Here is a 15,600-nt window from a genome sequence, read left to right as displayed (position 1 = left end):
ATGGATGGATGGATGAATGGATGGATGGATGGATGGATGGATGGATGAATGGATGAATGGATGGATGGATGAATGAATGGATGGATGAATGAATGAATGAATGAATGGATGGATGGATGGATGGATGGATGGATGGATGGATGAATGGATGGATGGATGGATGAATGAATGGATGGATGGATGGATGGATGAATGGATGGATGAATGGATGAATGGATGAATGAATGAATTAATGGATGGATGGATGGATGGATGAATGGATGGATGGATGGATGGATGGATGGATGGATGGATGGATGGATGAATGAATGAATGAACGAACGGACGGATGAATGAATGGATGGATGGATGGATGGATGAATGAATGAATGAATGGATGGATGGATGGATGAATGAATGAATGAATGGATGGATGGATGGATGGATGAATGGATGAATGAATGAATAGTTTTTATTATTGTGTCTTGCCCTAATGGGCTTGTAAAACACCTAAACCACCAACAAAAGACCAGTTATCACAACATACATAAACTTATTTAAATAAACAAGTCATCCAGGCTTTACAAACAAAAGTAGCCAATTTAAACACATTAAAATTAAACAACCATTTCATCTTGTCGTCATCACTAATCCAGAACATTTCATGCTTTTTAACAAACAATTCACCAAATAATACATTTCTAAAATCATCATACCGTGGGCAATATAACACAAAATGAGTTTCATTTTCAACCTCTCCTAACTCACACAGTCTACAGAGTCTGTCCTCTTCGGGAATTTGGGTGAACCAGTTTCTAAGGCCAGGGGAAGGATGCCAGTGCGCAGTTGAGCCATCAAAGATCGTTGGTTCCTTGTCAAATTTGCCTTTACATACAACTCTGTTTCACATACATCTTTAATTTGTAAGTAAATCCTTAGGCTTAGCCATAATCCCAATCAGCCATTTATGTTTAAAATATGACTGATCAAATTGGATCTGATGTTGTTGACGCTACAGGACAAATAATTACAGAATACGAACTGGAGTTGTGCATCAGCAAAAACAGTCTGGAGCTCTGCAGGCCAGGGGGACTTATTCTGACTCCACAAAAACACTTTTTTTGTTACTCTATTTACAGACAGATTAATAAGTCGATTCCACAGTCGAACCATTTCACATTTCCTTTGGACTGATCCAGAAACCCAGCCCATATCACCCAGCGCTGCCAGCACTGGGACAAACCTGTGAACCCCCAAGAAGCAGAGGATAGTTTAACACAGGGGACACACAGGCAGCATACAACTGGGAGAATGTACCATAACCGAGATCTTTACAGATGTTTAACTTGTTTATCACAGAACCCAGGGCTAAAGCTGCAGCAGCGAGGATTTTAACTCCTCTGTCAAACAACATAAATTCATCAAATACAAATCCTAAATACTTATACTGAGTTGCATACTCAAGAACGGTATACCAAAAGAAAAAAAACGTTTGTGCTTCACAATGTAACACCTTTCCTGAAGTGCATAATTTGCGTTTTAGCTTGATTTATAACAAGTCTCCATACGGCACCAATTTTGTAAAACATGTACAATGTTCTGTAGATTCTCTTCATTTTGGGCCAGTAACGCTACATAATCAGCATAGAGCAGAATGCCAACAATGACACTGTCTAGGCGCACCCCTAAGTTTAGATGTTTAATTTCAAGAGCCAAATCATTTATAAACAGAGAAAACTGACTTGGGGACAAAATATCCCTGTTTTACACCAAAAGGAATACGAAACCACTCAGTCTGCTCATCATTCACCTCAACACATCCCACACAGTCTGCATACAGGGACTTTAATGCCCAGTAAAACTTCCCATCAACCCCTGCCTGGAGAAGCTTCAAACTTAACAAATCCCTATCCACCCAGTCAAAAGCCTTTTTAAAGTCCACAAAACAAACAAAAGTGGGTTTGTTTTCAGTTAGTAGTTCTAACAATTGTTGAGATGATATAAATATGATCAATACATGCCTTGTGTTTTCGAAATCCATTTTGTTCATCTTCTAGATACTCTGTTGTTTCCAAAAAAATATTTAATCTAGCATTTAAAATACTAGAGTAGATTTTATAAACAGTAGGAGACTGGTTCCTCTGTAGTTAAGAGGTATACGGGGGTCATCTTTCGTTGATTTAGGAATAGGTTTAGGACCATATGGTGCATTAAAGTCCTCCTGGGAAGTTTGTTTTTAAAACCCAAGAATGCGCATTATGTGTGTAATTGATGTTGTTTTTATTATTAGTATTATTATTATTATTAGTATTATTATTATTAGTAGTAGTAGTAGTGGTGGTGGTAGTAGTAGGCCCTGTCCCAAATGGCACACTTCATATGCACTTTCGGTCTTGTGGACTTACAATGGCTGCCCGTTAAGTCCGTGAGATCGTAGGGTGTCCCATTTGTAATTTTAGCTCTAGAAGGTGCTCGCGAGCTCTGCGGTCGATTTGCGCCCTCGATGCGCACTTTTGCCGATCCCGCACTAATGCGCACTACACACCAGACTACTTCCCGACAGTCAAAGCGGCGTTACATTACGAAAGTGCGGACTCAGAGGAAGACCGCGAGTGCTTAGGGTGCCATTTGGGACAGGGCCGTATTAGTAGTGGTAGTAGTAGTAGTAGTAGTAGTAGTAGTAGTATATGCTGCCACAGAGAATGATGGGAAATGTAGTTTGGTCACTCAAGCTCTTCAGCTCATGTCTGAATGAGTGTTTTCTGGTAAACTTGATCTCTCTGCTTCATTAACAACACATAATGCACACAACCTACATTATACTGTCAGTATTCAGAAATAAATGTATCATGATTGAAAATTATTTGCTTCCGCCATTGCCTCCCACTCGTAATTACGACTTTGTGGTGGAGTTCATGTGCGTTACACTCGAAAATACCATCTTGAACGCACCAATAGTCAATGTTTTTACTATCTACGGAAATGGACACAAGAACATGTTATGGGCGGAAGGAACATGATCGGGTCATTCCCTCTGACCGTGAGCTTGAGGAGAGTCAGGAAGAGAGGATCCCTGAATCAGGCTTGAGAGACAGTCGGGAGGTCAGGGGTCAGTTAGGGTCAGTCAATAAAGTCAAGTTTGTATGCATGTGTATATGTATTTGGTTTATATATTTATATGAAATGTGAGAAACATTTAAGAAACCCATGAGGTATTAGTTTGTTTATATGATTGTTTTTTTGATATTTTTTTTATGATAAATATTCGGCGGTTTATGATAAATATATTATCAGGGACCCCCAAGCTCCCAAAAAATGGGGTGAACTTTTTTTTCACTTGTTTTCCTTCTTTTCAAAAAGAAATTAACTCAGTCTTTTTACTTTTGTAAAAAAAAAAAAAAGCTCTTTTAAGAGCCACCCACTAGTTAATAGTAAAGATAATTATTTCATTGGTCAAAAGTGACATTGGCTTTCCTTTAAATTACAAGTGAAAGCAAATTAACAGGCCCATTTTTTTTAATCAAATCTCAAGTATTTATACATAATATATGTTTACATATTTATACAATTAAAGCTATTATGCTTAAAGACCAAAGTGTTTCACTGGGAATCACACATTTGTATCATCATCATCATTTTCATCATTATCAAAATAAAGGGTTTGGAGGAAAGATCACTGATTGGCCTGGAAAGTTTTCAGATTTCAGCCAATAGGAGTCTGGCACGCTTTATTTTATGTCACCTCACAACTGGCAACCAACCACAGAATAGTTACTTTTGCTTTGCTAGTCGAAAACAAACTTAACCCTCATGTGGTTCAAAATCCTATAACACCTGTTGTGTTCCCAGTCAAAAATGGTCCCGGTCCCCATAAAAAAAAACGTATAAATCACTCATTATACCATATTTTCACCCAATCTTGGATTCAATCTTTTTGTCAACATGTTCTCTTTCAATTAGGACTGGTTTTATATTTTGATTTGCATCTGAATAATCATAGGCCTTATTTATTTGAGAGTAGGCATTTCTTTTGAGTAATTTTTTTAATATTTTTGGAAATATTAAATAAAATCTGAAGAAAATTGGTATTGTTGATCACACTAGTCAATTAAAAATTCTCACCAGGAATTTTGTTTTGAAACTTTTGTTTTGTAAAAAATATGGCACATAGTCACACTTGTGGTGTTCCCGGTCAAAAATGACCGGCCTATAAAAATAGCTTATAAATCACTCATTATACCATATTTACACCCAATCTTGGATTCAATCTTTTTGTCAACTTGTTCTTTCAATTAGGACTGGTTTTATATTTCTGTTTGCATCTGATTAATCGTGGGCCTCATTTATCTGAGAGTAGGCATGGTCACAAATGGCCGACCATTGAAAGTGAATGGGAGAGACTGAAAATAACAGAACAATTTAGTTTTCAGGAGCATGTTCATTATTTCCATGTACACATATGAGCATGTGTGCTTGCAAACATCGAGCCCTTGGACCTGTGCATGTATCGATACTGTTGTGGCAAAAATTCATCAAACAAACATCACTGCGTAAGGGAGACTCAGAGTCAAATTATAAAATTAAAAGTATTTATTCTTGCAAGAAGGAGCAGTCTAATACACAGCTGTTACCCTGTGCAGAAGAGTGACACACCCCCAGACAGACTGAACGAGCTTTTTATCCTAATCTTCAAGGCCTTCTCCGCAGAGCCTTCCCCCCACAGTAGATTTCCATTCAGTAATTTTCCATAGACAAGGAAGCCATAACACTAGTTTCGATTCGTCACTAGAGCCAACTCCTAAGCCCTCCTTCACCAAATGGCCTTCTGACATCTAGGTCAGAGGTCCTTGTTCGTCTGTTCTCTGGAGTGTCTCTCCCTTCTGCCTTCCCAGGTACATAAAAAGAATCTTCTCTCACTACAAGTGAGAGTCACACATGTGACATTCTTTGAATCATCTATATTTTACTAAAGATCAATGAATATCATAAAACCGCCACTACAACTCCTCACTTTTTATCATTATTAATCAAACATAATAATAATAATAACAACAATAATAAATGCAAGTTCAAGTCATTACATCACACATCATAAAAGATCACTCTCCTTGAACCTGTGAAGAAAAAGTTTAGAATGAAGAAGCATAAGGCTGTTTTTTGTGGGGGAAAGCCCCATTAATTATTTAGCAAGCAAGTAAACAATTTACTAATGCCGGGCTCACTACCGCAGTCACACTAGTAAGGAAAAAGATTATAGCACAGTAGGAAAACAAACAGATAATAAATAAATAAATAAATAAAAATAAAAAAAATAAAAAAATAAAAAAATCCCTGTTTCAAACCCTGTCCTTGTACGCCATCTCGTAACACGGATGACTGCTACTTTTAACCCTCTTTACATATCAATCGTTCTCAGAAAGAAAAAGAAAACATCAACACATTTAACTGTAATCTCTACTTGAATCATCTGCATAATTTTGTTCACCATCATCATCATCCAGATAGACTGTCATTTTCAATTGAACAGACATTCCAGTTTTCTCACATTCACCCATGAATAACAAAATTATCAGAATAACACATACAATCATAACTCCTACACATTCAACATTTTCCCCATATCCATTTCCCTAACCATAATTTGTTCTTTTACTTTTAATTCAATCAGGCAGTGGTTCTACTTAATAAGCTTCAATAATAATCCCCATAATTTACATTAATTAATAGATCTTCTCTTCCTGAAAACCTTTGCCTTAAATATTTTCTAATTAATCAGTAACCAATCAAATCATTTGTCATATACCAATATCAATACTAAGCTCAAATAAAGTCCTCAAAATCATCCCAAAACCACATTCTTAATTCATTAGTTGGTCCACATCCTCCTCCAGGCGTGTTGGTGTAGGCCTGTGGAATTTTCACCATCTGTTTACAAACTGAAACATATTATCATTAGACATTTCTTGCTTAATAAAGTCAGAGTCCTTTTCCCCTGAAAAACACATATCCACGTTAACAAGTCAATATTCATACATTTGGAAAACAGAATCAGTTCAGCTTGATGCAATCCATCCTGACATTCTGAAAAAGGAAAATTTTAGGTTATGCTCTGTACAAGGTGTAGCACCTTTCTGCCACAATAATAACAATCAGGCCAGGACAGTTAGCAAAATTCATCCATAGCCATTATTCAACACATTTTGCCCTGTCTCCCAATTCTGCATGCTCTCTGTAAAGCAAAACAAATTTTGAGGTTATTATCAGATAGTAAAGTACGTATTTTCTTTTGTCTACTATTCTGCCACGGCCTTCGATGCCCTTGGAAACGTCCTGTTGAAACAATCCAGACAGCAATTTTGTTAGGCAGAAGAATGGCTTCTTCCAGGGCTTTTACCCAATTACCCATAGTGTTCTCCCAACATTTATTCCATAAAGAATATAAAACATAAAGCATCCCCCTTTTGATGGTCGACACAACTCGATCATCAATTTAACATAACATTTAACATAGTGTCTTCGATAAAGTCTGCCATCAACACTAACCCAAACGTTGTCCCTCAGACAAACTTGTTCCAGACATCTTTCTCTGCCTCTGAAACAAAATATTACATTCTTCACTTAAAAGTCACAATCTCATTTTCTTATCGAAGTATTTGAAGGGCAACAGCACATCTCACAGCGTATCCTGCTTTTTCAGGTCTGTTGTTTTGTCTCGCAACTCAGTCCTCTTCAACCATTTTAAAGTCATCAATAGTTTATCAGGTCAGGTCGTGCTGTACAGACTTGGTCAATGTCAGTCAAAAAAAACAAAAACATTCTCCTCTTGTTTACGATAATAATAAATTGCTCTTTGGATAATTTCATATTGACTTAGCCAATGTGTCACATCTTTGTTGTTGCTGTCAAATCTATAACATCTTCTTTTATTTCAACCTATGATCTACAACTCCACAATTCCAATTTATATAAATACCTAAACTTATCCAGAAGTTAAAGACACAATATACACACTATTCAGGCGGAATAGCTGCCCTACACTTAACACCTACAAGACATAAAGTGCTGTCACCCTCACACACACTCATGCTAGACACATACAGCATGTTAACTGCTCATTTACAATGTTCGCTTTTTTTATTTTTTATATTAACTCTAAAAGTATAATATTTAAGGTTTAAATAAGATTTAAACTTCACATTTCCCTGTAGCTTTTATATAATTTTACATCTTTCTAAAACCGTTTCAAATGTTCTATCTGTTCATTATTAATTTTTTCTTTAGAAAAGTCAGCTGCTTTGTTATGGTTCATTATCATTATTTTGTTTAAGCTTGCCTTACCAGGCCTGATAACAGAAAGACTAACAGCGTCCCAATCCCTTCCTCCACTCAGCAGTCTCTCTTACACAAATAATCTTTTCAAACAGCCTCCTAAGACTGAAACTTAATTAATCATAGAACCCTTAATAGTTCATAAATGTTAATATACAAATGTTTAACTCAAATTAGAACCATTACAATAATCTAAAATACTATGAGTATTTATAAAGTTATCTTTAGTTTGAATACTTATATAAATTCTCAATTCACCTAACCTTTGTTATCCAAACTCTACAAAAACTGTCTTAATCTATAGCCACCACCATGTCTAACCTTCAGGAGTTAAAACCATCTTATAGACATATTAGTTCGAAATCAACTTCTTTAATTTTCCTTGCCCATAAGGCAACATGTTCCTGATATAAATTAATAAGTTATGTTACTGTCTCCCCAACAAATAATGACAATCACCTCATGGTCTCAGCTGACTCTTGAAAGCACATTCACATTAGCTCTTTATCTATAATTTCCATCAGACTTGTCACAGTTGAAAACAAGCCATACAGTGAATTGCGAGGGGGGGTTTTCTCTGGTGAGTGGTATAGAGGAACTCACATTTTCTCGGTCAAACAATGCTCTGCTGACCCCACAATGCTCTGCTGACCCCAGTGGCCTCTGGTAATCAGCGCTCAACTCTCATACCTTCTCACATATAACACCTCCATCCGGAGATGCAGTGTCCGGGACCCCCTGCGTTAGAATGTCTCCTGGCCAGGAAAATCATCCCGTCTTTGAGTAGTCACGTACCCACTGGTGACCCGCTCGCATCACACAATCAGTTTCTTCAACAGAACTCAGCTGTTTTTTTCCCTCTGGAGCTTAGGAAAGACACATTCAAGAGTCACCTCACCTCCACCTGGACTGCCTCTAGTGTTAAGGGAGACAGGTTAATAACAACAGTATTTAATCACTTAAATCTGTTAGACCTGTCCGAATCAACAAAATCTCAGTGAACTTTATTCACATCGTCTATTCGATGTACATCTATAGCCATGGTGATAGGTCCTGTGTCATGGTGAAGGCTAAGATCAGACAAATACGTTACTGGTCCTAAAATAACAAAGTACAAAAATGTCACTTCTGTCATTCAGGTCTACATTATTATTTTAAAGACTTCTTTAAAGTCATTCAGTTTTACAAATCTAAAATATTTAAGTACTAATTGCCCTCTGTATGGCAATGATTTCCTTTAACATGATTTCTTTTAACATCTGTCATTTTCAACTGAAACACTTTACTATAAATAGCTTATTGTCATGACAGGCTAAGATAACAGCCTTCTGACATTGAATGAGACAGAGACTCTGAGGCCTTCAGGACTTGGTACACTTTTTTGTCATACTAAACATTCTCTACTTTAGCTACTTTATCTTTTAATTCTAGCCCAGTTTAAGACATCTTTGCCAGCAATTACATACGTTTTCAATATAAAAATAATTTTATAGTTGTCTTTTACTCTTATATCAGGAAATTTCGACATTACAAATTTCCACTCATATTGAGACTGTCATACTGGCAGTTTCAGCCAAGTCCCAATCTTATCTTTTGAAACCAAAACATCAGCTTCTAGCTTCTTCATGGTCAACACCAAGCTGTTTGTTTAATCAGATCCCTTTCTACAAAATTGTTTTTACATTTAGCAACCCAGTGCTACTGCTTCTGCTTATTTGATCTTAAATACAAGTAGTTATTCTATTTCTCAATAACGTTTCTTTATAACATCTCAATTTTAGTTGTCAGATTCTCAATTACAACTTTATCTGACAATATTTTCCATATTTTCTCTTCTAGGGGTTTACCAATCTACAATTAGGATCTTCCAAAACCTTTTTTTTTTTTTTTAAGCGTTTCATTATAAGACAATCATATTTTTAGTTACCTTTACTTTTACAAATATTTTGCTTATCTGCAATTTACATCTACTGGTACTTTAGTTCTTTCCTTTTAAAAGGATTTCCTTACAACTTAAATCTTTCAACTTTCTTTTCTCTTTCAATCTACTTACGACTTCCATCTATCAACTTTCTTTTCTCTTTCAATCTACTTACGACTTCCATCTATCAACTTTCTTTTCTCTTTCAATCTACTTACGACTTCCATCTATCAACTTTCTTTTCTCTTTCAATCTACTTACGACTTCCATCTATCAACTTTCTTTTTTCTTTCATTTACTTAGCACTGCATTCACATTATCAGTTCTTTCTCAGACGAAAACTTTAATATCGTCTTCAAATCCTGTTCTACTTTCAAACCCACATTAATACACGTCACTTTCACATTCCATCAACTTTCTTTTACACCTTTCTGAGTGGTCATTTACAGTTACTGCTAAACGCAGCTGACCACAATTAAAACATTCTCTGTCCCCTTGCCTATAGTTCGATTACCTTGAGCTTTCTAGCAGCTCCAGCTTACTGACACCCTTGAAGCAGTGTGTCCCAATCAGAATGTAAACAGAGCTGATAAGCAGTTCTCTCTATTCTTTGACAGTCCACCAGTGGCGGATTCTATCACACTAGTCAAATCATAATCTTCATCATTATTGGCAGAACATTCATTTTCATAAACTGCACGGAAATGCATAAATTGTTTCTAAGTTGTTTTCACAAAGTTTCTGTTTAACTTTAACACTTGTCCAGGGAAATTATCCCCGACCCATAATTTCCTTTATAAAACAGACAATGTCTTTTGCCTTCAATGACTTAATATCAACCAAATATCTGACATTTTACATTATTGAATTTCAAAATCTGTCTTTACATCTCTCTAATTCGGTATTATCATCAACAACACTGATTACAATAGCAAGTACACATTTAACATCCGGAAGCCGGGCTGAATAAGCACGCGCTGTTGCTGTACTCCCAGCATAGCTGGAGTCTTTAGGTTCAAAAGATAATGGTTGTCAAACCAAAAATAAACATAATTTCACTATTTTACCACTAAAATATAGAATTGTTCCCCATTTTGCTTAATGAAACATTCATTATCTTTATATCATGTTAATCCCTGTTAATCATACTCAATACCTTATCATTATTATTTTTAATCTGAACCTCACTTTTCATACCATTTCTTAATCTGACTTAACAGGCGTTCATAAATAGTTCCATACATTTTATCAGAAATGTTATTTTCATAACATACATTTTCTACAGTTGTTTTCTTCTCAAAATGGTTAGTCTGCAGATTCAACAAGTATTATCATTACTGTCTCTGTCCCACTTATCCTACTTACTGTTTTTTACAGAAACCAAAATATCATATTACTCAAATCTCAATCCTTCACAAAGACAGCCTTATTGCTGCTTGCTACTTCAACTTTTGTTACAAATAAAAATCTTCTGACATCTAATGTCATGCACCCATCTAATGGATGAAAAATAAAAACCCTTTTATCAGTTATATTCAATCTTACTATATGGCAATACATTCTAGCCAACTCTGTTCTCTTTTATCTGCTTCAAGCCAAACAACTCATTGTCTTTTCACTCTTTTACACACGTTGAACGCAGACACAACTGCCCTGTTCAACTGATTCCCGCACCATCTTTAATCTTTTGTTTCTCAATATCATACATTTCTGCCCTTAATTTTATCTCATTTGACAAAACACCGGTGTACCAAATTTCGCAAGCTTGCTTTTGAGACTTCGCCATATTGACCGCTTATCTGCTTTCTGTGGATTTCTCTTTTACGCGCGTTCTCTTTATTTGTCAAGCGTCCCCGACAAACCCGACCTTTCTTTTAACCCAGTCGGACGGGTTACACTATTAGTGTCCTCCTAATTACGGTTTACCAAAAAATCTGTTACGACTTTCTTGGCTCCCCCTAATTAGCCTCAGCACCCAAAAATACTTTGCTCCGTGGTGGAACAATTAATTTCCAGGTACCTATCTGTATGAAATGTCTTGGTCTGTCACAGTTCTCAATTAATTCCAGATTATTTATCTGCTTGAAATATCTTGATCTGTCCGTAGATCTCAATTAATTCCAGATTATTTATCTGCTTGAAATATCTTGTTCTGTCACAGACCTCAATTAATTTCAGATTATTTTCCCTCGTATCTGTTTGAAAAAATCTTGATCTGTACGTAGATCAATTAATTTCAGATTACGTACCACAGAAAACAGTTCTCAGCCAATATGGTTCAATTTCACTCTTCCCCCAATTAAACTTAATTTAATTATTTAATTACCTTTACTCAGGGATGTTGTTCCGAGCCACCTTGAGTTCTTTTGATTTCCAGTGGTCGACTCTCCCGGGCTCTGACATCGGCCGGCCTCTCTCTCTCAAGTTTACGAGGTAGAGCTGGAACTTACTCAGTCCAGGTGGCCAAACACCGTCCGATCTCAGGTCCAGGAGGCATCGTCCAAGGAATCCCACTATTCTGACACCAAATTGTTGTGGCAAAAATTCATCAAACAAACATCACTGCGTAAGGGAGACTCAGAGTCAAATTATAAAATTAAAAGTATTTATTCTTGCAAGAAGGAGCAGTCTAATACACAGCTGTTACCCTGTGCAGAAGAGTGACACACCCCCAGACAGACTGAACAAGCTTTTTATCCTAATCTTCAAGGCCTTCTCCGCAGAGCCTTCCCCCCACAGTAGATTTCCATTCAGTAATTTTCCATAGACAAGGAAGCCATAACACTAGTTTCGATTCGTCACTAGAGCCAACTCCTAAGCCCTCCTTCACCAAATGGCCTTCTGACATCTAGGTCAGAGGTCCTTGTTCGTCTGTTCTCTGGAGTGTCTCTCCCTTCTGCCTTCCCAGGTACATAAACAGAATCTTCTCTCACTACAAGTGAGAGTCACACATGTGACATTCTTTGAATCATCTATATTTTACTAAAGATCAATGAATATCATAAAACCGCCACTACAATACATTTACACGCTACCCAGACACACACACAAACTTTGAGTATTACACACATTCTTTTCCACAGAGAGAAATTTGATCCTACTGTGACGGAGTAGTACAGGTTTCAGACACAAGGAATTTCGACTACGCCACCCATGGGAATTTCACCCTGGGAAATATGAATGATACCTAAGAATTTAGGTCACACAGGTTCGACTCTCTTTAAGAAGGTAGGCAGAAACGTGGGTATCATGAAGAAGTACAAAATTTTATTAAGTTATATTTAAAAAGAGAATGAGATTCACATTAAAATAACCTCCGTTGCACCAGAATGTGTCTGATGCCTCGTTAGTGCATGGCTGACATCGGCTTCAAGACAAAAAACAGCAAGTGTCATAATATTTTGTCTGGAAGCTGTGATGAAACAAGAACATGAAAGAAAGATTATTTTGAAGCCGGGTCACTGCAGTCACGGCCTGTTTGTGTGTGTGTGTGTGTGGGTGGTAATGTCAGATGGGTAAATGTATATTAGATGCAGGTTAGGGTAGGATCAAATTTCTCTCTGTGGAAAAGAATGTGTGTAATACTCAAAAAAGTTTGTGTGTTCAAACGTGTGTGTGTGTCTGGGTAGCGTGTAAATGTATCGATACATGCACAGGTCCAAGGGCTCGATGTTTGCAAGCACACATGCTCATATGTGTACATGGAAATAATGAACATGCTCCTGAAAACTAAATTGTTCTGTTATTTTCAGTCTCTCCCATTCACTTTCAATGGTCGGCCATTGTGACCATTTTTTTGAATTTTGGACAAAACCAACACAGGAATATTTCCTGATAAAAAATGTGGGGGTGTGGTTAAAATCAGTCTCAGCCAATGGACTACAACATTCACTGTTTTGGTAGTGACATGAAATGCAGGACCCTTTATTTTATTTTTTTTTGATAAAGTTTCATGATTTAAAAATAAAATAAATATATTTGAACTTCATTTAAAAAAAAATATATATTTTTTTTTATTTCAATATCATTTTCACAAGTTGAAATGTAGGGGTTAGGGTTTGGGACAGCCACCTCCTAATTGAAAGTAGCCCATAAATAATGTTTATATATATATATATATATATATATATATATATATATGAAGCTTACTGATATCTTAAATATTATTGTGGGTTTCAATAGATAATTGAAGGATCTTAGTAAACATCTAAGATTTTAATAATTAAATGCTTTTCAAATGTGTTTTTTGGATGAGGGACAGCAGTTTGCACCAATTCTGTAGAATGGCCCATATAGTATGTGAATATACTCTTAAAAGTGTATTACAAATTCAAAATTTTGATAATTCTATCTCTTTTCCTTAAAAATATAATATATTTGTATTCGAACATAGTGTGCCTGGTTTGGCCTTATTGTTTTTTTTTTTTTTTTTATCATGTTGCCTGGGTGATTAACTACAAATTATAAAAATTTCACATTTCACTGGGGAAAATACAGAGCCGCACATGTGCTGAAACCACAGAAACGAGACACAAAATTGACCCCAGTGGGTCATGTGACAACTTTAAATGATTGGTAAATTGGTTCTTACATATTCCGGAAAAATGAAACAAAGGAATGGAGTCACGGGGGATGGTCGTTGTTGATGCGGTTGAATAACATTTCAAAGCTTCTGATTGGATCGCCTACAATTCAGTGAATGTTTAATGACCAATGAAATAGTTCTATGGGTTTGTCCAGGAAGACTCACAATCACAGACCTCGTTCTTCCCTCTTGAAATTAGCATAGAGCCGTGGATAAAACTCCTCCTGCGTTATTGATCTCTGAACGCGATCATGCTTGAACCAGCGAAGTCCGCTCCCAAGAAGGGCTCGAAGAAAGCCGTCACTAAAACCGCCGGCACGGGCGGAAAGAAGCGCAGAAAGTCCAGGAAGGAGAGCTACGCGATCTACGTGTACAAAGTCCTGAAGCAGGTTCATCCCGACACCGGGATCTCCTCCAAGGCGATGGGCATCATGAACTCTTTCGTCAACGACATCTTCGAGCGCATCGCCGGTGAAGCGTCTCGTCTCGCTCACTACAACAAGCGCTCCACCATCACATCGAGAGAGATCCAGACCGCCGTGCGTCTGCTGCTGCCCGGAGAGCTGGCCAAACACGCCGTGTCCGAGGGCACAAAGGCGGTCACCAAATACACCAGCTCAAAGTAGAGGATCCGCTCAACACAACACAAAGGCTCTTTTAAGAGCCACACATAATGTCTTCAAAAAGAGCTTTGATCGTACATTATCTTCTTAAACAAAAGTACAACTATGTTAGAAATGAATTGACTCCAACAAAAGTGTCCCCCCAGTCTCTGTCTTTATTCAGGCATGAATAAACAATTCGTCCAGCGCTGGAGGAGAGAAGATTCTCTAAACTCAGACAATGGCTTAGCACAATATATAGAAGGAGTATAAGGGGAGTATTACCCCTTCAACCAATAAAACCATACATTACATCATATAGGATCATATAGCATAGTTATATAACACATTCTAAATATGGTCAGTTAGTTTCCTGTCAAAGCTCCACAAAGACATGTGTATCCGAACGGGACCCTCCAATGGAAAGAATAGGAGACCCTCGAAACAGCTCTCCACTTGAGCAATGGGAACCCTCTTAATGTATAACAGATGTGTCCATTACATTAACATAAAGGAATGCTTATGCTGCATATATGCAGGTCTGAGAGCATGCAGGGATATAGGAATATAAAACAGATATTTCTAACAATGGCCCCTTTGATAGAGAATTATCATATAATATAATTATCCTATCATATCATATCATTCTGCATGCCTATTCTTATACAATAAACATCCTTCAAACATTTCCTTCAAAGCATTAACACTTTACAGTTCTGTTCATCAAAGCATATTGAGAAGATACAAAAGTATTCATAGCACGATGAATCAAAATTCTGATAAATGGAATAATACAACAAATAATAAATGTAAGGATTAACAGTATAACCCCTATCGGGATCAAAGCAGATACAAGCATTTGTTTCCAACTTGTGATCCAATCACCGAACCCACCTCTGTCACTCACTTCTCTTCTTTCTAACTCTTGAGCAATTCTTGTCATGTTGTCTATCCCCTGGGAAATCATGTGACCATTTAAATCGTTTTCCGGAATGAAAGTACAGCAGGAAGCTCCAACAATAACACACACCCCTCCTCTTGCCGCAGTCAGCTGATCTAGGACCAACCTATTCTGTAGAGCAGTTAAGCGGAGTCCTCGAAGTTCCTCTTGGACAGCAGATAGTGTGTCCCTAGTAGTTTTAATAAATGAAATCAACTCATATCTTGTAACTTCTACTTCTATT

The 15,600-nt window shown here is 37.0% G+C and overlaps 2 protein-coding genes across 2 annotated transcripts in view; one reads left to right on the top strand and one right to left on the bottom strand.

The window, feature by feature from the left end:
- The window catches only part of LOC306992533 (Fc receptor-like protein 5), a 130,307-nt gene that overhangs the window by 75,849 nt on the left and 38,858 nt on the right, over nt 1–15,600 (bottom strand). The gene's annotated exons all lie outside the window — the stretch shown is intronic.
- Nucleotides 14,066–14,440, top strand: LOC306992837 (histone H2B-like; the record flags this gene model as incomplete). The annotated part of the gene is made up of 1 exon (XM_079602060.1): nt 14,066–14,440. The coding sequence occupies one exon, from the start codon at nt 14,066–14,068 to the stop codon at nt 14,438–14,440; it is 375 nt and encodes a 124-aa protein (XP_079458186.1).

This window comes from Phoxinus phoxinus, assembly GCF_949152265.1.
Source record: "Phoxinus phoxinus genome assembly, chromosome: 2".
NCBI lineage: Eukaryota > Metazoa > Chordata > Actinopteri > Cypriniformes > Leuciscidae > Phoxinus > Phoxinus phoxinus.
This window is presented reverse-complemented; position numbering and strand designations above follow the sequence as displayed.